A 24,005-nucleotide genomic window follows, 5' to 3' on the forward strand; every position below is an offset into this window, starting at 1 on the left:
TCAAACCTGACTGGCAAGCAACTGGGTTATGCTTCTCAAACACGTGTGTGCTGTGCATGAGCAGGGCTCGAGTGAGGCTTACTCCTGAGCGGTCCAGTCTAATATAGAGGGGATGGAGCAGGGAATGTTGTCGCCAACTGTCTTTCCCTTTTTGAGTTTCACAACAGATGAAATTGTTTCCCAAGAGGCCCAGTCCCAGGCTGCTCAGATGTACAGTCTGATTCAAGTTCCTGCTACTCACATGAGGAAGGGTGTGGGGATCTCTGCTGAACCCAAGTGCATACACAGAGAAGAGCCTTGTTGCAGGGCAGGCTGTGGGCAGGTTTGACCTGTTTCCTGGCCACAGAGGTCTGGAAAAATCAAAGGGTCTACTGCTCTGCCATACACATTTTGGTGAAGCTTGGGGTCCTATCTTGAGGCTCCAATTTCTCTGAAAAGGAGCAGAAGACCTTCTGATGCTGACTGGCTACAGGGGCCACAGGAGCCATAACTCTGGCCCCAACGTATTGATAAAGAGACTGACTCACAGAGACTCTTCTGAGCATAGGATGCAGGGGCCGGCAGGCATTCCAGTTTATGCCATTAGCACCTTAGGATCCTAAGTGGTTTGGTGGCAAGTTTTCTGTTTCAGGAGTCAGGCTACACTTTGTCCCTTACACTTCTTGCTTCACATGTGCTATGGGCCACAAGATGCCGCGTCCTTCTGAGGGGGGCATACCCAGACCAGTTTCCTGCTGTTGATCAGACAGGTAGGATTTCCCAGCTTCTGGCCCTGCCCCTGCTCTATGTTCCTCCCAAGAAAAACCCCAGTGTGGCCCCTCTTAGTCCTTAATCCTCTTGTCTCAGAACAATGTAGCAATCATCAGACACCATGTCTGGCCTTATGCTGGGCACTAGGCTAAAGACAGTTGGGGTGTAGGGGCTGCTTTCAAAACTCACATGCCCCTGGGGCACACTGGCCAGGTTACAGAGAGGGCTAACATTAACTCTGGTTAGTAATAGGATTCTGGAGCCTGAATTCAAGTTTGGCTGACCTGCTGTGTGACCTGGAGCAGTATATTACTGTCTCTGTGCAGATAACAGGGTGAGGGAATACTCCAAGAAAAAGTGATAAAATTAGAGCTGAGTCTGGAAATATGAGTAGAACTTGCCCAAGCAAAGAACATGGCAGATTCTGTGGAAGGAATTCCCGTAGATCCAGGAAGTTGGTGTTCAGGGGATGACAGGTGAGGCTAGATATGCCTACAGAGATCATTTCACAGTGGTCACTGTAAAAATGTTGAGTAATTGACTTTATTCTGAGAGCAGTGAGGAAATAATAAGGGTTCTAAGCAAGGGGTAACATGGCCAGATTTGGGTTTTCAGCAGAAGCTTACTCTAGCTGCTATGAAAACCAAGAAGATCAGTGAGGAATCTGTGGGAGTTTCCTTGGCAAGAGACTGGTGGCCAGCCAGGGGTGGTGGCTACAGGATCTATAGGACCTGTGGAAAGTGGGCTCAGCCTGTGACCCACCTCTGGATCCCCCAGCATTGCCACCAGGCCTACCTTGGACCCTGAAGTGACTGTGCTTCTCTGGCATTGATCCCCTAGCAGGGGCTCCTAGTGCCCACCCCCTTCCCACAGCCTGGTCCTGGGGTATCTAAGACTGGGGATCAGTTCACTCCACCTCAATTCCTGGAACTTGAGCTAAAGCTGGCCCCACTAGCTGCAGCCCCCTAAAAGCTGGTCTGAACTCTTTTCTCTTCCTCAATGGTGTCATTGACCTCATGGTGTGAAGGGTGGGTAGCTGCTCACCTTCAAGGCCATAGCTCCCCCTGTTGTGCCCTACTAAAGGATCCTGTGGGCACCTCTGGGGATGCACATCATCACACACTCACATGCAGGAAAAGGGTTTGCTTTTCTCAGCAAGCTTTCCCTTCCTTGCTTCTTTTTTGGTGGAAGAGTAAAATAAAAGACAAATGGATACTGGTGTTTGGGAGGAAGGAGAGGAGAAGCACCTCTGAGTAGGTGAGTAGGGGGAGGTGGTTCTCCACAGAGAGATGGTGACACAAGAAGAAGTTCTGGAGTCAGACTGGAGGGCCAGTTCTGACCCCACCCCTAGCCACTTGGCTGACTTCAGCAGTTACATCACTTTTCAAAGCCTCAGTTTCCTTAACTACAAGAGGAGATACAAGCATGTGAAAATCTGCTCGACATTACTAATCAGTAAGGAAATGTAATCAACACCACAGTGAGATATCACCTCACACCCATTAGGATGGCTGTTATATGGAGAAATTGGAATTCTTGTGCACTGTTGGTAGGAGTGTAAAAAGGTGTAGCCACTATGAAAAACAGTATGGCAGTTCCTCACAAAATTACAAGTAGTTTACAAGTTGGGAAAACTAGGCAGTCACTTCTGAGCTGGGTACCACTTCTCCTAGGCCCCATGCTCCAGAGGCCCTGTGAGAGCCTTTTTTTGGTAAGGACCAGCTTTCTGTGGCAGGCTGCTAGTGGCCTGAGGCAGGCATGCTGCTCCATCATCCAGGCTTCTGTCCTCTCCTGAAGTTGGCTGCATCCTTTAGGAATCCGTGGGTGGAGCTGCTGGTGGCTATGCCCTTGAGCATGATACAGCCTCCAGCAAAGGACCTGGGCCTCTAGGGGCACTAGACTTGTGCCATCTTTCCTGGGACCTGGGGTCAGGGCACAGACAGAGGAGGACACACTGATTCTCCACCCATAACCCAAAAGTATGAGGTAGGAACATGAGGGCCTCATCCTCTGCTAATAGGGTGCTTATGGGAGGCATTGGGAGTAGCAGAGGAGGGACGATGAAATAGACTAAGGTTGATATCTGGTTGCTACCACATGGGACTACATACCACTGGATGTGCCTCCTCTGAGGCCTGGGTGGCCTCTGGCAAAGGTGAAAACTTGGAGCAGTAGGCAGGCTTATGCGGTTTTCTTTCTGTCAGGCCTAGAAGCTACCAGGAAATGCTGCTGGTGAGTGTAGAGACTAGCAGCTTGGCTGTCAGGACAGCCTGAATATTATTAACCAAGTTCACACTCTAGCTGTCTGTCACATTCCAGAGGGGACAAGGTATGGGATCTATGCCTCCAGCCAACACCAGCGAGATTTTCAGAAAGATCTTGCACAGAAAACAAATAAAAGAGGCTCAGGGACTTCCCCTAGCTCTGATCTGAAATTGCTTCCCTGTTTATCAGCTGCCTCACCCCAAACAGTTTGCGCATTGCCTCTCAGCTGTGCTCCTCTGACAATGGCCACCAGGATCTCAGAATGTGCTTTTGTCCGGAGGCTTCTTCACCCACATCTCCTGCCAAGTTTCTGGATAAACAAACTTTGTCCATCCCTCCTGGTGTACAACAGAACGCTCACACAGAGTCTAAGAGGTAGGGTGGTGTATTGACAAAAACAAGGCTCTGGCAGGGTGGGTCACAGGAGCTGCACATGCCTCTGAGTGGACTATAATTTCGTCCTGGCAGCAAGCTAAATTCACTTCATATTCCAGGCTAATGCAGGGCTGCCTTGTTATCTGAAACTTTGGTCTGGTTTTAAGTATGTCTCTGGAGCCCAAAAGAAGAGCAAGAAAAACACACATTTGGAGTAGAGATGGTGGAGAGAGATTGGAGGCTCTTGGGAAGGGCCAGGTTGACTCACATGCCCTAGTGATGGCCACAGATAGCCTGAGGCTGGCGGCTTTTGCTGTATATTTGTAGGACTGGAGGTCAGGTTCACAGTGGCACCTTCCATAGCTTCCCCTCAGTGCTGGAGGGCTGATACAGACCCCATCTCACTCACTTCTGTTCCCAGAGTGGAGCCTAGGAGATGTGTGGTGGATCCGATGCCAGGCTGCACGGGGGAGAGCCGGGTCTCTGAGTCCCCTTCTCTCTCCTTCAGGTGCCTCCACTCCCATCCTTACCACCCCACTCAAACTTTTGCTTTGGTTCAGCCTTTAGTGACCACAGAGCTCTCCACTGAGGCCTCCCCACCTATGGTTGTTTTTTCTTTACCTGTAATCTGAAGAAGGAAGGATACTGAGGACATTTTAAGGTTTAGTGCCCCCCTCCCCCCACCCCCCCCCCCCGCCCGCCGCCACTATCCCCTGAGCTCCGAGTTGTAGAGGCTTTATTCCTGGTGAGTACAGCCAAAAGATTGGGGAATCCCATCCTCTACTTGGCTCCTACTCATATAGTGGCAGCTCAAGCCCAGATTCCACAGGCTGAGAATACTGGGGCCCTGGTTGTGCTTGTCCCAGATTGTTTGTAAGGTAAGATGTTCCATCCCGGGAGAGTCAAGCCGAAAAGGCAGAGGCTACCATCCTCACCCAGAATCCAATTCTGAGGGCCGCTTTTCCTACTGGAGCATCCTCTGCTAATAGGGAGCAAGGGCTCAGAGATTTTGTCCAGGTGGACAGGTAGGCCATAAGAATGGAGCTCTGAAGCTGTCCCCACGGGAAATAACTGCATTTGTTAGAAGTTGAAGAAGAAAAACACTAATCTACACAGCTCAGAAGCTCAAAGAATTCCAAGTAGAAGAAACAAAAAGAGTTCCACACACAGATACATTATAGTAAAACTGCTGAGACCCAAAGACAAAGGTAAAGTTTTGAAAGCAGCAAAGAAAATATGACTTGTGACATACAAGGGAAGCCTGATAAGGTTTACCCTTGACTTCTCATCAGAAACAATGAAGGCCAGAAGCCAGTGGGTAACATATTCAAAATGCTGAAAGAAAAAAGATGTCAACCAAGAATCTTAGTTCTAGCAAAACTATCTTTCAAAAATGAAGTAAAGATATTCCCAAATACAAAAACGCACAACTGAGAGAAAGTTTTCACAACTTATTCTTCAGGAATAAGTTTTTTTTAAATGAACAACTTAAGATCTGAAAACTAAAAAACATCTTTGAAAGAAATTAAAGAAGACATAAATAGGAGCACTTGGGTGGCTCAGTACATTAAAGGACTGACTCTCGATTTCATCTTGGGTCTTGATCACAGGGTTGTGGGATCAAGCCCCAAGTCAGGCTCTGTGCTGAGCATGGAGCCTGCTTGGGATTCTCTCGTTCTGCCCTCTCCTTCGCGTGTGCATATGCACTGTCTTTCTCTCTCTCTCTCAAATTAAAAAAAAAAAAAAGGAAGACATAAATAAATGTGAAGACATGTCATGTTCTGCTCATGAAGTAGAAGTCATAATGTTGTTAAGATAGCAGCACTCCTCAAATTTATCTATAGATTCAACACAAAATTTGTTCAGTATTGTTAGTCATAAGGGAAATGAAAATTGAAACCACAATGAGACACTTAACACCCATTGGGATGGTTAGAGTTAAAATGACATACAATAACAAGTGTTGGTAGGAAGATGGAGAACTGAAACCCTTGTTCATTGCTATTGGGATTGTAAAATGGTGCAGCCACTTTAGAAAATAGTTTGGGAGTTTCTTGAAAGGTTAAATGTAGATTTATCATGACTTAGCAGTTCCACTCCTACATATATACCCAAGAAAAATGAAAACATATATCCATACAAAATCTTGCCTGCAGAAATTCATGGCATCATTATTTTTTAATGTTTTTTAAAGTTTATTATTTATTTTTGAGGGAGGGGAGAAGGTCAGAGAGACACAATCCCAAGTAGGCTCTACACTATCAGAGCTGTGCCTGATGCAAGGCTCAAACTCACAAACCATGAGATCATGACCTGAGCTGAACCAAGAGTCAGATACTTAACCAACTGAGCCACCCAGGCACCCCCATGGCATCATTATTCATAAAAGCCATAAAGTGGAAACAACCCCATTGTCTATCAACTGATGACTGCTAAGTAAAATGTAGTCTATCCATACAGTGGTATATTATTCAACTGTAAAAAGGAAAGAAGTACTGATACATGCTAAAACAACATGAATGAACCTTGAAAACATTATGCTGAGTGAAAGAAGCCAGTCACAAAATACTACATATTGTATAGTTCCACTTAAATTAAATGTCCAGAATTGGCAAATCCTTAGAGACAGAAAGTATATTAGTGGTTGCCAGAGGCCGAGGAAAGAGAATGGGAAGTGACTGTTCATGGGTATGGGGTTTCTTTCAGAGGTGCTGAAAATGTTCTCAAATTAGATAGTGCTGATGGCTGCACAACTCTTCAAATAATGCCGAAAACCACTGAATTGTACACATTACAAGAGTGAATTTTATGGTATGTAAATTCTATTTCAATGAAGCTATTATAAACACAAAGAACAAAAAATCTAGATTTCCCCACCCCCATTCCCATCATGTGGCTGGGAAATTTCTAGCTTAGTCACAACAAAGTTATGAAAAAGAAATTGGAGTGGATGTGTATTCTGTTATTAACTAACTACTACTTCCTATTTTTCCCCTGGAATGAAAAGTGTAAGATGACACAATGGAAACCTATTTTTCATTCTTAAATGGACTATTGCTAGCTTTTCATTTACAGTAATCTCTGAGATTGATATCCATTTATAAAAGGATTTTATGCTTTCTGGTAAAAGCTTTTTTGGTTTTCGGTCACTGACGAAGAAGTTCTTATATCCAAGAATCTCTGTTGGCTAGTCAGGTTTAAGTGTAACCTGCTTTACTTGTTCATTCATACTGTTTGTTCTAAGTCATGATTTTGCTGTGAGAACAAAGGCATGAGCTTAGTAGAAAGTGAATGACCATTTAATGAGGCCTGAAATGTGTCAGACACTGTGTTAAACACTGTACTTACATTTCCTGTGCTCATGACAACCCCAGGAAGGGGTATTCTTGTTACTTCTTTGAAGATGAGAAAGCAGGCTGATAGAGGTGGATGAATGCCCAAAGTCACACAACCAGAAGTGGTAGAGCCCAAGAGAGCCTGTGCTCTTTGCTCAACGTCAGTCTGCCTTCTTAAATTCTCAGTATTATGGAGGTCACAGGGATACTCTTATCTTTATGTTCTTTTATGGCTTTGGTAAAGGGTAAAACTGCTAGCTAGACTGGCTACTTTCACAGTTCAAGGTTAAAGGTGATTTTCAAAGGACAGCATGTGATACCATGCTTTTCCCCAAACTCATTTTCCATTACACCTGATTGTTCAGCATTCAGCATTCATTCATGAACAATTTGTTGAATATACACCATTTGCCTAGCCTGGTGCAAGCGTTAGTTATCTAAAATGATTACCTGATTGAGTTCAGGTTTTAGAACCCTGTCCATCTGAAAGAGGATGAGGAAGGGGTGTGTCTTTTTCTCTCTAGCCAGAGATCAAGGGCACAGTGGCCCAGAACAGAGCCTGCCCTGCCTGGGACTACTGGGCTCATGCATGCACATATGCACACCTGATCTGTCCTATAAAGTATGCTTGACCTTGAGCTTTGTGGAGGCAGCAACCATGTCTGTTTTGTGCCCCACACAGAGTCTGGCCCAGAGCAGGTGCTCAATGACGGTTGAATAAATAATTAAGCAATTCCTTTTACCAATCCACTAGAACTCGAGCTGGTTGCTTCATTGCCCTGTGCCTTCATTTCCTCATTTATAAAGTAGGGATAAAGAGAGTACTCATTTCACATGACAACCTTGAGATCCCATGAGATAATACAAGGCACACAATGAGTACCCAATACACTATAGTCAATGTTTCTGTGAAGGGGCATGAGAGACATGCGTTTCTATGCCAAGAGTGGCCTTCCGTCTTCTATTACCTTGAGACCTGGGTTTTTGTTTCTTAAAGCAAAGCTGAAGGGTGGCCCAGCTACAACGACTCACTCGGCTATGTTAAGCAATGTTAAGACCCTGAGGTCTAAGGCCCTGGGGATGAGGCAGACATGGTAACCCTGAGAAGGCATATCCGGTGCCCCCACCCTACACAGCTTGGGCCAGTTAGTTCCTACATTACACTGTGTCCAATGTGGTGTGTGTGTGTGTGTGTGTGTGTGTGTGTGTGGAGGAGGGGGTTATGTTTTGGAAATTTTAGTGCTTGACCTGAAATCACAGCTCCAGAGCAACACCAGCCAGCTCCTCACCAGACCGTCCACCACTAGTCTCTGAGCAAATCACATTATGACATTATGCATGTTTGTGTGTACATGTATGTACGCATATGTGCAGAGACCCAAGGGACAGTTCTGTCTTATTTAAGAAAAGACTCTCTTCAGGACTCCTGGCTGACTCTGTTGATTGAGCGTCTGATTTTGGCTCAGGTCATGATCTCCAAGTTTGTGGGTTTGAGCCCTGTGTTGGGCTTTGTGCTGACAGCTCAGAACCTGGAGCCTGCTTTGGATTCTGTGTGTGTGTGTGTGTGTGTGTGTGTGTGTGTGTGTGTGTGTCTGCCCCTCCCCTGCTCTCTCTCTCAAAAATAAACATTAAAAATTTTTAAATAAATTTTTTATTTAAAAAATTTCTCTCGGGGCGCCTGGGTGGCGCAGTCAGTTAAGCGTCCAACTTCAGCCAGGTCACGATCTCGCGGTTCGTGAGTTCGAGCCCCGCGTCGGGCTCTGGGCTGATGGCTCAGAGCCTGGAGCCTGTTTCCGATTCTGTGTCTCCCTCTCTCTCTGCCCCTCCCCCGTTCATGCTCTGTCTCTCTCTGTCCCAAAAATAAATAAACGTTGAAAAAAAAAATTTTTTTTTTAAATAAAAAAAATAAAAAAAAAAGACTATCTTCCACTCAGCCTACAATGTCATTGCTAACCACAGGGAGTTCCCTGGGCTCTGGCTAGTGGGGCACCAAGATGCACCCCTCAAGTCCCAAGGGGCTGGTCACAGGTAGGGCCTGGCCTCCACAATAGCCCCATGGAGAAAAGGGCCCTTCTTTAGGCTGGCAGCTGATTTCTAGGACTCTAGTCTCATGAGCTGCAGCTGGAACTTTGTCTACAAATCCTGTATCCTATTACTAGGTCTGCTTCAGCTTTCCAAACGGATTTTCTGGGCATAGTAACTTCTCAAGAGAGGGCCCAACCTTGGAATGAACCATGGGTAGCTATGATGTCCAGCTGCCTTCCTCTGCTGGGTATGAGCAGGAGTTCCAAAGGCCAAAAACACCCTCCATGAACCCGCAACAGGTGGATGCTGTGTGCACATGACTACCTCCTGTGCCACATGATGCTGATAGGGCTTCTTGGGCCCCTCTTCAGGGAAGAAGGGGGACCTAGAGCCATGGCTGTGTGGGCTCCAGTAGGAGAGCAATGGGGAGCTGGCCCTTAACCCATCCTTCCCAGCACTCCAAGTCAGAACTTGTCCTGCTCCATTCCCTAAATGGACCGGGCTCGACCCACTGCCAGGCCTTCTTTATGGGCATGCAAACTGTGCAGTCATATGGGGCTCCAAAGTTGTTTGTAATGCTCTGCTACTAACATCTTGAAATTCTTCATAGTTTTTGAACAAAGGGTCTTGCATTTTCAGATTGTACCAGGTAGCCAATCCTGCTCGCTACCTTTGCCATGTAATCCCTGGCTCCACATATAACAGTCTTCTTCTTTCCTTTCTGTCTTTAAGTCTTTCTTTTTCCTTAATGTTTATTTATTTTTGAGAGAGAGAGAGAGAGAGAGAGAGAGAGAGCAGGAGAGGGGCAGCGAGAGACACACAGAATCCAAAGCAGGCTCCAGGCTCCAAGCTGTCAGCACAGAGCCCGACGCGGGGCTCAAATTCATGAATCATGAGATCATGACCTGAGCTGAAGTCAGACGCTCAACTGACTGAGCAACCCAGGCGCCCCTGTCTTTAAGTCTTATTTATCCTACTCTAAGGCAAAATCCTGACAGAAAAATACTCAAAAACCACAAAGGAGAGCACATTCTCTTTGAAGAGCTTTTCTGCTTGACTGCAGATGGAATGGTGACAGTGAACAATAGACACATCAATACCCCTACCACACTTGAGAGTTTCTCAGCTCTGCCCAGCACTAAAGGCTGTGGTAGAGGTCTTTTGCCCTTGGTCCTAGTGTCTTCCATGAAGAATTATAGGGGATGGTATTTAATAAGCTCATTTGCCTGACCTTTGGAGTTCTTGTCCAAAGCATGACATGGGTGCAAGGTTGGTACAAGATCAAGCCTGAGCTGGTATCTAGCAAGCCCATTTACTGCTATGACTTCAGACAAACCCAGTCTCAGAACCTCAGTTCACTCTTACACAAAGCAGGCAAAACAACATGTTAGGAGGCTTTGGAGTCTCAGTGTTATGAATCTGTGTGTTAGGGCAGATTCCAAGCTCTTTTCTGACACTTTGGCTAGTGATTTTTCAGAAGTGGGTGGCCACTAATTCAGGTATATGTCCTGTCTATGCCTTCTAACCCATGGCATGACAGGGCACATGAATCCAGGCATACAGTTTTGGAGGGTTTGTGCCCTTTCCCCTGAAGCCCATTCAGGAACCCCAGTTGAAGAAAAACTGTACTCTGGACATGGTCTCAGATTCATCCTCTGCTTGTGCCTGGGGGACAGAGAGTCAAGTTCCTGGCCCACTTTGTTTTTCCTCTGCAGAGCTATGCTTGGGCTTTCTGCCTGTAGCCAGGATCGTGGGTGCCAGGAGAGGCGGCCTCATGAATCTTGTTATTGTCTTTAGGACGGGAGTGTTCTCAAGGACCTTATCCTCAACATCACAGCGTGACCCCTTTGTGAAAGGAAGTCTACAGGAGAGACTTCTCTCAGGTCTTAGTACTTAGAAAAACTAAATTCTGCAGAACGAGTATATCACTTTGCCTATGGGGATCCTGCGAGCTGAGTCACAGGGATCTTCAGAGCTGGATTTCAGAGCGTCTCTGGCAAGCATGCAGGCCCCTGGGCAGGACAGCTGGCTGTGGGTCTAATCCTGGCTTGGTTATTTTGCAACCCTTCCTCCCCTCTGTTGTGTGCCCTGACTCCTTAGCCTTTTGTTTTACACTTTTCTTTTGGATGCGTCCTGCTGGAGACTGAAGTGTGATATAAATATGTGAATTCATTTTTAAATCTATTTTAGGGAAGTTGTGAGGATTAAGAACTGAACTGCTTAATGAATGTCATGGAAGCAGTTCTACCACGAAGTGGAGGGGGGATTGGGTAGGAGGCAGGGGGTTTTCCTGTAGACTGGATCATCTTGCCACACATAGCAATCCCTTGACCCAGAGCCCCCAAAATATCTATGGGTACCTGCAGCATATATGTGTATATGGATGTATATATATTTCATATATACATATATATACATACATATACAGATATATTTCATTCATATATATATATATACATACATATATATATATATATATATATATATATATATATATATATGAAACCTCACTGAGCACACTTTGAAATCTTTGCAACTTCCCTTGAAATTTTGCTGACTTGACTAAATTGAAGAGCTGGGAGCTGAAATTCCTGCTGAAGCCCTCATGTTATGGATCTACCAGCAGGGACTTGTTAGGGGTGTGACAGCCCACAGGCCCTGGGGAATTGGAGGAACCACCTTTCTGGAAAGGCTGGGTAGGAAGGGTAGGAAAGAGTGTGGAGGAGTGTAGAGGGGAGATAAGGGGTGCTGGGGAGGTATAGATACCCACCCCCCACCACACAATGAGTCCTGAATTTAGGCTCCAAACTCAGCCTATGGTGTGAATAGAGCAGTGAACACAGGGTTTTCTGGAGGAGTCTGTTCAGAAAATATAATCATAGACCACTTGCACTTTTCAACAAGGCAGAGGAAACTTCTATGCCTGGACCAAGGGACCAGGCCCTCTTCCCTGCCCCTGGGGAGTTTCAAACACCTTCCCTCCATGCTTGGATACCTTCTGAAGCAGAAATACTACCTTGCTTCATACTGCTTCACAGCTGAGGGGTCACCGGTCACAGCCGTGGCCTCGGCTAGCTTTTTGCTATGGGACGCAAGAAGAGCCAAGGCATTACCCTCCCTTACCTGGAGAAGAGGAAGGTGAATCTCAGGGAGGGCAGTGACTTGCCCCAGTAAATGCTAGAGTCAAGAGTCAACCCCAGGGTGAGACCTAGGCCCTTAGCACAAAGTTGACAGCCTGTCACAGGGGAGGAGAACCTTTTCCAGCTGCCATGCTACTCCCTCAGATCTGGGCTGGGACTGGGCCTGCTGGAGGGCCAGGTCCATACTTCATGTTGTCTTCTCTGACAGTGGAGTCTAGTGTGTGAAGATGACTGGAAGACGCCCCTCACCTCCTCCCTGTTCTTCCTGGGTGTGCTCTTTGGCTCCTTCGTGTCCGGGCAGCTATCAGACAGGTAAGGAGGCTGGGAGGGAGAAAGGGTGGGATAGAGCCCTTTGTCCATTCACTATCTGTCTGGGAGTTGAACTGAATTTTAGGTATTTCTACCCAGAGAAAGAGAGGCCCCTCATACCAACAAGTCAGTGCAAGGAGGAGCCCTAATGTCTCACATCTTCCCTGCCCTCGTTTCCTTATTGGAACCTTACTTTGTTCAGTTTTCCCAGCCTTGCACTTCCAGGGTTTTGCCCAAAGGTCGGGAGGAGGCAATGGTCCCACTGGAGACTGGAGTCTTTGTATCACCAAACTTCTCAAAAAAAGAATACACACACACACACACACACACACACACACACACCCTGCTGGCATCACCACTGCCTCCCCATCCTATCCCTAACTCTCAGATGGCAGATGATCTGTCCACAAACAGCCATCAGTCAGAGTAAGGGCCAGACAGTGAGTGCCCACATCACTGCTATGCAGGGCACCAGGGCCACAGACTGACCGAGGCTCGTTGTGGACCTCCTGGATCTCAATCTAGAGGAGACAGCATTGCAGCTCCAGGAGAAGTGCCCCTCTGGCCCCTGAATGTTCTATGGGGACCAGAGCAGGAAGGTGGGAATGCTAAACGGCAGTGTTGAGAAGGCTTCCCAGAGGAATGCCTATCACTCCACCACTTACCAAGTCCAAAGGGACAGCAAACCCAACAGCCTGAGATCTGATTTTGGAAAATGAGGTAGGAGACAGTTTTGCCCATGCCTGTGCTCCATTCTACTCATTGGTCACTATCAGAAAGCCAAGTGAAGGCTTAAGCCAATTCTCAGCATGTCTACTGTTAAGAGCTACTTTTCCCATAGAGAACTGGCTTGCAATTTTGTTTGCACATTAGACTCATCTGGGAATTTTTTTTAAATCCTGACACGCAAACTGCATCCTAGACAATAAGAATCTTAGGAGGTGAGATGCTGACGCGAGCATTTTTTGGCACCAGGGGGTTTCAAGTACAGCTAAGGTTGAAGACCACTGCCATAAAAGGAGTCTTCACTCTGGATTGACACAATTCCTATATTGCTGATAGATGTATCTGTAATCTGTACTTAGCAATTTGCCAGAAATGTGGTGGCAGCTTCTTCCTGTGGCTTGTTCTAAAGAGCAGAATTCTATGTGGTCCTTGCATGAGCCGCTCTGTGATTTCAAGATATGGGGCCTTTACAGAAGGTTTTGAATCTCAGAAGTCACCTCCTGGGTAGATGGATGCCCAAGACCTCACCAAGGAAGAAGTGGGAGGATGAGAGGGAGAAAAGTCTGTCACACAGCCCTGAAAACAAACAAACAAACAGACAAACAAACAAACAAACAAACACAAAGTCTGCAGTGATGCCTGACTCAGGGCTTGCCACATGCCCGGCTGTGAACTGCACATGCCATCTTTTGTGCTGTGCTATATTCTACAGGTTTGGCAGGAAGAATATCCTTTTTGCGACCATGGCTGTGCAAACTGGCTTCAGCTTCCTACAGATTTTCTCCATCAACTGGGAGATGTTTACTGTGTTATTTGTCATCGTGGGCATGGGACAGATCTCCAACTATGTGGTGGCCTTCATTCTAGGTAAGAATGTTTTCTGATGCTCAGGCCTTCTCCTTCAAGCCTTTTGAGAGGCCAGGAAGAAGGGACCACCGAAGAGGAACATAGGGAGTGCTCTTAGGACAGCAGGAGGCTCCTCAACCCATGGGCTGTGCTTCTAAAACATGATCAGCCTCAGACATATGTGTGTTGGGGAGGGGGCTGAAGCCTCAGGTTCTTTGATCTGGTCGCAGGCAAGGCAGGCACCCACAAGACTGGGCTCTGGAATGTAGTGGTGGATAGAAGCTGGAGCTGATAGGAACCAGCCACACAATAGCTGAGCACAATTCAGCAACACGGGGCTTGGCAAAGGCACAAAGTTGGGGTGCTGGGGATGTCTTTGACTTGAGTTTTGAAAGCTTGGGACGTCTGCCTGTGTCAGGGCAAAAGTGTTCCTGGCAGCTGTGCATGGCCTGTAGAAGAACTTAGGGTAGATGGTGTAGCCGGTACACAGGCAGAAGAGGCAGGCATGTGCCAGACAGGAGTTCAGTGCCAGTCTGCCATCCCTGGGCAGGTCTGGTGGAGCTCACTCCAGAGCATATCAGCAGTGTGCAGGATGAAGTCTTGCTGATAATAGTCCTATCTCCTAACAACAGCCTTACTTCTGGAGTCTCAGGCTGCTAAGTGGGACACACAAACTAAAAGACATGAGGAGGCCCCCAGGGCCCTCACCAGCATTTCCTGAGAGGAAGTGAGGTGAGCTCCAAGCAGGCTGACCAGGGTCACCCATGAGAGCAAGCACCCCAACATGCTCTCTGAGCCCACCTGCTGACTCTGACCAGCTGAGAGGAGGGGAAATGAGGGGCCCTTCTGGAACAATAGACAACAGTTCCTATAATCTCTAGGCTGACAATATATCCTTGTTGATTCATTGCTGACCCAGTTTGCCCCTATTGTCACAGTGTAATTATTAACATGCCCTTTTAATGTAAGTCTAACAATTCTTCCTGCTGCGTCTTGTAAGATGGATTCTGATTGCTTTTAAGAATCTGAATGACTCCCTGGATTTGGAGATGCTATGCTCTCTTAGTTGAGGACGTGTACACTCTCTGTGAGGTTGTTAAGATGGAATTGCTCACATTCCACTCCTTTAATGATTTGTGAAGAGCTCCCACAGCCAAGGTGTCTGAAGATGGGGGAAGGGAAGAGCATGCTGGAGCCACATGGTCCTGGCAGTTAGCACCCTCTTCAGCAGGCCCCAGCAGGAGGGGGGCCTCCCTCTTCCTCGTGGGGAAAGAGGGGAGCCAGATGTTCTTTTTTTTTTTTAAGACAGACAGACAGATAGACAGTGTGAGCAGGGGAGGGGCAGAGGGAGAAGGAGACCCAAAATCCAAAGCAGGCCCCAGGCTCAGAGCTGTCAGCACAGAGCCCAACACAGGGCTTGAACTCACGAACCGTGAGATCATGACCTGAGCTGAAGTTGGATGCTTAACTGACTGAGCCACCCAGGTGCCCCAAGAGCCAGGTGTTCTTAAAGAAGGTCCTTTGTGTAGAGGACACACAGCTTCAGGCCAGTAGTGCTAGAAATGAGAAATTGGAGGAATTTAGGATGAAATTGCAACCTCCTAATGCTTCATGGCTGCAAGGACACAGGGCTCTTGAATAAAGCCTATTTGTTCTCATGGGCAAAATCTCCCAGAATCCATCTTCCTAGGGGTGATCCTCCCTAGGTCCAAAAAGCCCAATTTGTGGCTATACTTGGGCCAGACACATACCAGAGACTAAACAGGTCTCCCCAAAGCAGATGATTCTGCCTGAGATTGGCAGACTCCTTTAAGGAGGGCCTAAAAGACCATCTAAAAGGGAAGGGCAGAAAATCATGGTGAAGCCAGAGAAACCCTATCATTGGGATTGGGAGCCAGGTGGGGTTTGTCCCAGACCTGGTGTCCCCCAGGTTCTACTGAACGGCCAATATTGAGTCCTGCCTTTCCAGGGGCATAGGATGCTTCTGGAGCCTTGGAACCTCCCCTGTGTGAGTGGATGAGGCTGGAAGAGCATCCCACAGGGAAATCCTGCCCAGCTGGCCCTGACACTACAACCTACTCCCCTCCCTGGTCCCCGTGTAAGAGAAGTGACAGGGCCAAGGGGAAAGTAAGATCATGTACAATCAATCAGAGCCCACATGTACAAGCCAGCAATCAGTGAGCTGGATGCTGGGTGCAACAGGCTCCCCATCCATCCACCTGGGTCCCAGAGCCTCCTTGGCTATTGCGCTTTCATTGCAGTTGCAGGAAACTGCCGACTTTTGTATCCTCGTATGAGACTCTTTTTGTTGGGTTCTCTGGATGCACATTTAAGAACATCACTGAAAACCAACGTGCCCCCTGGAGCAGCGGACTCGTGCCAGTGCCTGGGGCCGGCCGTGTGGCATGGTTGGCGCGGAGTGGGAGCACTTGGTGGAGGCTGGCTTCTCCTGCAGCACAGCGGCGCTCTCTAGTGTTCCAGGGCTAAAACAGCGAATTCCGGGTTTCAAGTAAAATAAACTGAAGTTTGAGGTCTGGGCCTTCTCTTTTGCCCTCTGGCTCTAGGGAAGGACTGGCAAGACTCTGTGGTGATAATTTCATTTTAAGAGGCTTCACGTTAATTCAGGAAGCTGAATTACTCCCATTCTCAAAACGATGCAGAAGTGGACCTTTTAAAAATTGTAAAACCTGGCAGAATCTCAGGAGACAAGAAAAGGAAGGGAAGGAACAGTGCTAGCCAAAGGAACATGAAGTGGATACCCCTGGAAGTGAGGGCACTGCCACAACCATGCTAGTTTAGGAGGAAGTGACCACTCAGGACCAATGACACTGACCCTTTCTACACTCCAGCTGCCCCCCACTGTTTCCCAGAAATTATGCCTTCAAGCCGTCCACAGCCTTCTGGGTACAATGCCACAGGCTCCTCCTTTATCCCTCATCACTACCTGTCCAAATTTATTTTGCACAGTTAACTGCCTTCCTGTCTTGACCAATCCATTAATTCAGTATTTTCCTAGTACTCCTAACTTCAACCTCCTATGCAATATTTGTGCCAGCATGCCGAACGATTTAAAACTCTGCTTCCTCTGGTGTCTACATGTGTTTTTCCTTTTCATAAGTATGTAACTGATGGCATCTTCCTTTATAACTCTGGCTACCAGAAAGCTCAGGCAAAATTGAAATTTCACTACATCAATTGTGCAGTCTTTTTTAGCCACATATTTTTAAAATGGTTTTTTGTTGGTTTTGTTTTGTTTTGTTTTGTTTTGTTTTTTTGAGAGAGAGAGAGAGAGAAAGAGAAAGCGTGCGTGCCCACACAAGCTGGGCAGGGGCAGAGAAGGAGAGGGACAGAGGTTCCAAAGCAGGCTTTGTGCTGACGATGGCAGAGAGCCTGACGCAGGGCTCGAACTCACGAACCACAAGATCATGACCTGAGCAGAAGTCAGACACTTAACTGAGCCACTCAGGCACCCCTAAATTGTTTTTAAATTAAGGTGTAATTTGCATACCATACTATGCACTCTTTTAAAATGTGTATTTAAAACTTTTTAGTGTTTATTTTATTTTTGAGAGAGAGAGAAAAAGAGAGAGACAGAGCATGAGCAGGGGAGGGGTAGAAAAAGAGGGAGACACAGAATCAGAAACAGGCTCCAAGCTCTGAGCTGTCAGTACAGAGCACAACATGGGGCTCGATCTCGTGAACCACAAGATCATGACCTGAGCTCAAGTTGGATGCTTAACCTACTGAGACACCCAGGTGCCCCTAAAATGTGTATTTTAGTGGTTATTACTATATTCACAAAGTTGTACAACCATCAGCTCTTTCTAACTCCAGGACTTTTTCATCACCTCCCCCCAAACTCTGTACCCATTAGCAGGGACTCCCCATTTTCCTCTTTTCCTAGCCCTTGGCAACCACTGATCTACTTTCTGTCCATATGGATTTATCTATTCTGAACATTTCAGATAAGTGGAATCATACAATATGTGACCTTTGTGACTGACTTGCTTCACTTGATATTTTCAAGGTTGGTCCATGCTATAGCATGAATCATTATTCCATTGAGTGATTTACTACATCTTGTTCATCCATACATCAGTTGATGGGCATCTCGGTTGTTTCCACTTTTTGGTTATCAAAAAGAATGCTGCTATCAAACATATGAGTACAGAGTTTTTTGTGGATATGTGTTTTTCAGTTCTCCTGTATATATACCTAGGAGTGGAATTGCCAGGTCATATGGTAATTTTATGTTTAACCATTTAAGGAAGTGCCATAGTGTTTTTCAAAGTGATCAGTTGCATATTTTTTGTTCTTTTCTCCGAGGCATAACTTTTACCTTTCTTTGTATTTTACTTTAATGTTACCATTTTCTTATTGTATTCAAATTGTTATCTACCTCAAAGACTTCAAGGGATGAGATGGGATATAAATACATTAAAAAGAGGCAGAAATTTGTTGTCACCCCTTTTTTGCACTGCATCATGTGAAGAAAGATCTGGAGGGACCCAGGGAGGAGCAAGGACTCACGCTTGTCTGTTATCAAGGAGTTTACATCTGGTCAACAGAGGCAGTCAATGCAGTTGTTACTGAGGACATGAGACATGGGTGAGGTAGGGGTGGCTATATGCTGGATATATGCAGGGACAGGAAATGTTACTTTTAACTAGAATGATCTCTTTAGGTTCATAGAAGGGAGAGAAGTAGCCCTGAGTAGGGGAATATCTGTTAATTTGGAGAGAATTCTGAGTATTTTCCAGGGAGCAAAGAGAGGTTCTACTGTCTGACCTCTTGATCAAAGGCACCATACTTCCCATCATTCCTCTGACATCCAGCATATTTCAATTGTTTGACAAGGATAAAAGAATTAGCTATTTCTGAGAACCTGTCATATGCCAGATGCTCTACTAGGCACTTTACACACAGTATCTCAGTCCTTGTAATAAGAACTCCATGAAGTAGGACTTATCAAAATTACTCTAGTAGTAAGCGAGTGTCAAGGAGCCCAGGCTTTCTGCAGGTGCCACTCTGCATATGATTTCTGTACTCACAACCCAGGGGCCCCTGCCTCCTACTCCTGATTCTGGCAACTGCCCCACCTTATTTCTTGAGCTGGGGTCTGCCACAGGCCTGTGTTAGTCATTCATGGAAGAGCATGTCCTGCCTCCATGTGGAATGGATTCAGTGGTTCCTGGGATGACTCCCACAGAAGGGCCTTGATCAATGCAGAAGTGAGCCTGGCCCTCCCTGAGTCACCCACTTGGACAGAGTACCCTCTTGGAGAGAGCACTTAGCTTCAGGGGGTAGTGACAGGCAAAAGGCAAACACTCCTGGCCAGGACAGGCCCTTCTGGCTTAGATGACAGAGTCTTACTCCCAAGAGACACTCCAAGAACCAACTAGACCAAGACCAACTAGAAGCAAAAACCTAGGGTGTAAACAAGGCCAGGAGAGGCATTCCCAGCCAGGAGAACCAGAAATCACTGCTGTCACCTGTGGGGCAGCTACAGCCTGTGAAAGGTCTGCAGGAATCAAGGCTCCTCTCTTAGCATTCCTCTGAGAGGGCTGGGTTGGCCTCCAGTTGGTTCGAAGACCAGCCCAGGAAGGGAAAACACAAATCCTGGCTTCTTGAAAGGAGACCATGGCATGACCCATCTCCCATGAATGTCTCCTTTAGGAGTCTCAGGTGAAGGACTGGTTGAGAAGGCCCAGGCTTTGCCCCCAGGTGATTTTTTATACATGGTGTGAAGTGAGACCATTTGCTTCAGCTGTTTAAGTCTCAGCTGATTATGTGTAAAACAGAAGTAATATTCATTTTTGCACAATTATTGTGATGCTTCAAAGAGATAATAGATGTAAACACTTAGTCTAGAACCTGACTCAAAGTGCCGGCTCAAAATAAATGCTAGTGTGAAGATGATGGTGATGACGAGGACAATGATAATGTTTAAAGAGGGGTGATGGTCTAAAAGTCACAGAGCAGGAAGTTGTGCTAATAAGGAACTCTTCAGGTTCATGCCATTCATGTGGCTCCACAGAAAGGCAGAGAGGTAGGTTTAAAAAGCTCTGTGTCCCATGGGTACTCTGCAAAGTCAGAACAACTCTGTTCTGCCCTGACACTGGAGCTTAGAGACAGAGATTATCCAGGAACCCAGTGGTGTCGCTTTTCTTTCTTATCAGGATCGTGGAAGTATGGGGGAGCTCCCTTGCTTCACAATTCTGCAAGATTCTCCCTTGGTCCTGTGCACTTTCTCTTTTCCACAACCAAATCCTCTGCTGCTTCACTTCTGAATCTCTGCTTAGGAATAAAGCACCCCCTATCCATTCTCACATCACAATAATTGCAGCCAAAGTGTTTAGAAACATGGCATGGTGAGTCTGCCTATGGAGTGGTAGGAGGGTCCTTAGTGAGGTAAGAAAATACCTGAAATTAACACTCATGATCTTCAGAGAAGTCAGGCCCTATTTTTGGAAATTAGTTGAGAGGCTATAACAGGCCCCAGGTGGTTAGGGCTGTTGCCCACAGTCTGGGATGTGAGAGGCGCACATTTCTAACAGTCTGCTTTTTAGCAATGGCTGTTCAAGAGGGAACCACTGAGGCAAACCTCTAAGTCATGCTGAGGAAGAAATGGGTTGGGGATAAGGAACAAGTGGTGAGAATGGGAAACTAGCCAAATACAATTGACCCATGAACAAGGGGGTTGGGGTACTGACCCCTCCTTCACCCGCACAGTCGAAAATCTCATGTATTACTTTTGACTCCGCCAACACTTAACTACTAAGAGCCTACCATTGATCAGAAGCCTTACTGATAACATACACAGTCAATTAACATATGTATTTTTTGATGTTTATTTATTTTTGAGAGAGAGAGAGAGAGATCATGAGTGGAGGAGGGGCAGAGAGAGAGGGAGACACAGAATCCGAATCAGGCTCCAGGCTCTGAGCTGTCAGCACAGAGCCCGAAGTGGGGCTCGAACTCACTAACCGTGAGATCATGACTTGAGTCGAAGTCGGATGCTCAACCGACTGAGCCACCCAGCGGCCCCACAATTAACATATTTTTTATGTTGAATATATTATTACTGTATTCTTATAATAAAGTTAGCTAGAAAAAAGAAAATGTTATTATGAAAATCATAAGGAAGAGAAATACATTTACAGTACCATACTTATTTACTAAAACAAAAACAAACAAAACAAAACAAAAAACAAAAACCTTGTGTATGTGGACCCATGGAATTCAAACCCATTGCTCAAGGGTCAACAGTAGTAATTGTACTGCTTCTCTGGAATTAGCCCTTAATTCCTTAGCCTGGGCTCAGGGCATATCAACACATCTGAGAAAATATCTCTTTAAAGACAAGCCTGAACGGTCCTTTGAATGCTGTTTTGTGTTTCCTGGGTTACTTTTCTTCAGTGGTGGGCAGATCTCAAATAAAAGGCAGAGCTGTTGCCCTTGGCCAGATCTCTGCCTCAGGGCAGAGGACCAAGGGTGGACTCCGGAAAGGGCCTGGAACTCTGTGACAACAGGAGGAGCTTCTTCTCAGACTCCCCCATATCAACTGAGAGCTCCAAGAGGCAGGCAATGTCTCTGGAAGACCTGTGGCACTGAGCACAGCAAGAGCGAACAGCCACCTGTGTGTCCTCTCCCCAAACTAGGGCCCAACGCCAAGCAGTCTTGGCCCTTTGTGGCGCTCTGGGGAGGCTCCATGAAGTTCCCTGGGTGTGTGGCCAGCTGTAGAGCTGCCTGTCACCTGCTGGGCCAGCAAATCAGCTGCTTCTTTTTTTTCCATGGTCTGAATAGACTATTTCTGCCTGGGGCTGATCTCTGGACACAGTGTGGCTGCGGGGAATTCAGCCCTGGATGCTGGAGCCTTCCCTATGTACCTCAGGAGCCAGCTGGACCCTATTTATCACTTCCCAGGGCTCAAGGGTGGCTAAGGTGTCCTAATGCGACTCAGTTAACTATGAACTTCCCACTGTTTCCCAAGACCCCGTGTCTGTTTATAGTGCAGAACTCTGGGAAAGGCTCCATGCATCACAACTCCACAGAGACCCCCAGAAGAGCCCCGACTGTCTCCTGGAGCACCCTGTTGGCTCCTTAACCTGGGGCACTCATTTTGGAAATGTGGCCTTCTCAGAAGAGATTACCCCTCAGGGCTGGGCATGATATTTCTGTGACATAGATGGCCTTCAAAAGATAAATCTATGGCTCCTTTAAAATCTCATGAAAACTCATCCTTCTCTAAGGTGACAAGTCTTGGATCACTTCCCGCTTTCCTTCACCCTGATCATGCCTCCTCTGGGCCACACGGCAAACAAGTGCCTCTTCCCTTTTGCAAGTAATTACAGTTCGAACTCTAACTGCCAGGTAATTGATGTAAAACAGCAAATATTAAAGTGAGTTAAAATGCTAATACTCCTCCCTTGTTTTGAACAGGAACTGAAATTCTTGGCAAGTCAGTTCGTATTATATTCTCTACGTTAGGAGTGTGCACATTTTTTGCAGTTGGCTACATGCTGCTGCCACTGTTTGCTTACTTCATCAGAGAATGGCGGATGCTGCTGCTGGCGCTGACGGTGCCGGGGGTGCTGTGCATCCCCCTGTGGTGGTGAGTGTGGCTCGGTCCCAGACAGCCCCCTGCTGCGGGCCAGCATGCCTGGAGCCAGAGCCTGGTGTGGATCCTCCTCGCGTGGGCTCGCGTGACCTCAGCGCGGCTGGCTGAGGCTGGGGTTTCGGAGCCCGTAGAGTGTCTGCCTCGCTGTGGGTGGGCCTGTGTGCTGGGGTTTGATTCTCCATGGTCCCCGAAAAGCACAGTTCTCAGGAAATGCCCCCCCCCCGCCCCCGCCACAGGCTTCCCCCCACAGGCTCACCCAACTTGATGTTGGTTGTTGATGTTGCTTGTGGAGTTGTTACTGTGGGGTTCTGTTGTTTCCAACTCTGTCCCACCCTGCTCTTTCCACACTGTTCTGTCTCTAGGAAATCTCTTTCTCCTTATGGATTCATCTAGTGTCATTTCCTCAGGCTTCTCTATCACAAGGTGATTAACATGTAGGTTGCTCCTATTTATCTGCTTTGTCTTGAAGTGCGAAAGAATTACTTTCGTTTAATAAGTCGTTAGAGAAATGTTCTCTCCTTCCATAATCCTGCCACCCAATTTTGACACATTGGTGTGGGAATAACCAAGTTTGGAGATACTGGGTCCCAGTTTCACCCAACATGATTATGTGGGAAATTTCAGGTGAGAGAAGAGATTAGAATCATGGAATAAGGTTCCAGTTGCACCCTCTTTTGGGGGATTCCCCCATTTCTTTGTATTTTGGGTTCCCTCCCCCCATATTTAAGTAAGAGGAAAGGGTATTTCTTCTACTGGTGGGTCTCTCTCTCTCTCTCTCTCTCGTTAATCCTTCTTGGTTTGGTTTCAGGTTATCAATATCAAATCTCCCCGCAGTGACAGGTTTTACCAAACTGCTTGATCTGTACCTGCTTACACACAATGAAAGTTTCTTTGACCAGTTTTAAAAACTCATGGTTTAGACTAGCTCTTATGGTTTCCCTGTCCTGTGGACATAGCCTAGGAAGTTGCCAGAAGGTCTTTTATCTTCCTGCAATTGTTAGACAGCCATACAGACTGACAGCACATTTTGGCCTCCTTGGACTGGATAGCTCAGGTTGGACTACTCCAAGCTACTGTCTTTTTATCACCTCTAAGACTGCTATGTTTTTCAGTGTAAATTCTTGGCATACATGTGCCTGGGAGGAGAAAGCACTTTTTTTCCTTCTCTGGAATTTGAGAGATACTGTTTTCAAGGTTAGCTACTATTCTGATTTGGAGGTTTCTTCTGGTACCCAGTCTGAGGGTCAGGAAAGCTTATGGGAAATAAGGACAGACCATTAACTACAGAGCTCTGTCTCCAAGGAAGCACCCCAGATTTACAAGAGAAGGGCAATTTCCTGGAATGAGAGCCAGCATCATCATTATCATCAACATTACCTTCATCACATCTTCTGTCTCTGTTTCCATAATTCCCTTGCTAACTGAATTTATTATAAGAGATGGTGGTGACCAGAGATTCTCTCAAGACATGAGACAAGATTATTCATCTGCCTCTTCACACAAATGATGTTAATAATCTATGATTCCTGGTTGCTGTTTTGGCATAAGACACCAGTACTTATAAAATATGGTATAATAATATGTTATTGGTATGTGCTCCTATAAGAGAGAGAG

General features: G+C 46.5%; 1 protein-coding gene across 2 annotated transcripts in view; it reads left to right on the forward strand.

Annotated features, from left to right (window-relative positions):
• LOC123603431 (solute carrier family 22 member 4) overlaps positions 1-24,005 on the forward strand; it is a 44,024-nt gene that overhangs the window by 1,205 nt on the left and 18,814 nt on the right. For both annotated transcript variants that reach the window (XM_045488329.1, XM_045488336.1), the window contains exons 2-4: positions 12,099-12,202; positions 13,638-13,792; positions 22,214-22,385. In XM_045488329.1, coding sequence (XP_045344285.1) covers positions 12,099-12,202; positions 13,638-13,792; positions 22,214-22,385 — 431 coding nt within the window. The remainder of the gene's footprint in view (positions 1-12,098; positions 12,203-13,637; positions 13,793-22,213; positions 22,386-24,005) is intronic.

This window comes from Leopardus geoffroyi, chromosome A1 (assembly GCF_018350155.1).
Source record: "Leopardus geoffroyi isolate Oge1 chromosome A1, O.geoffroyi_Oge1_pat1.0, whole genome shotgun sequence".
NCBI lineage: Eukaryota > Metazoa > Chordata > Mammalia > Carnivora > Felidae > Leopardus > Leopardus geoffroyi.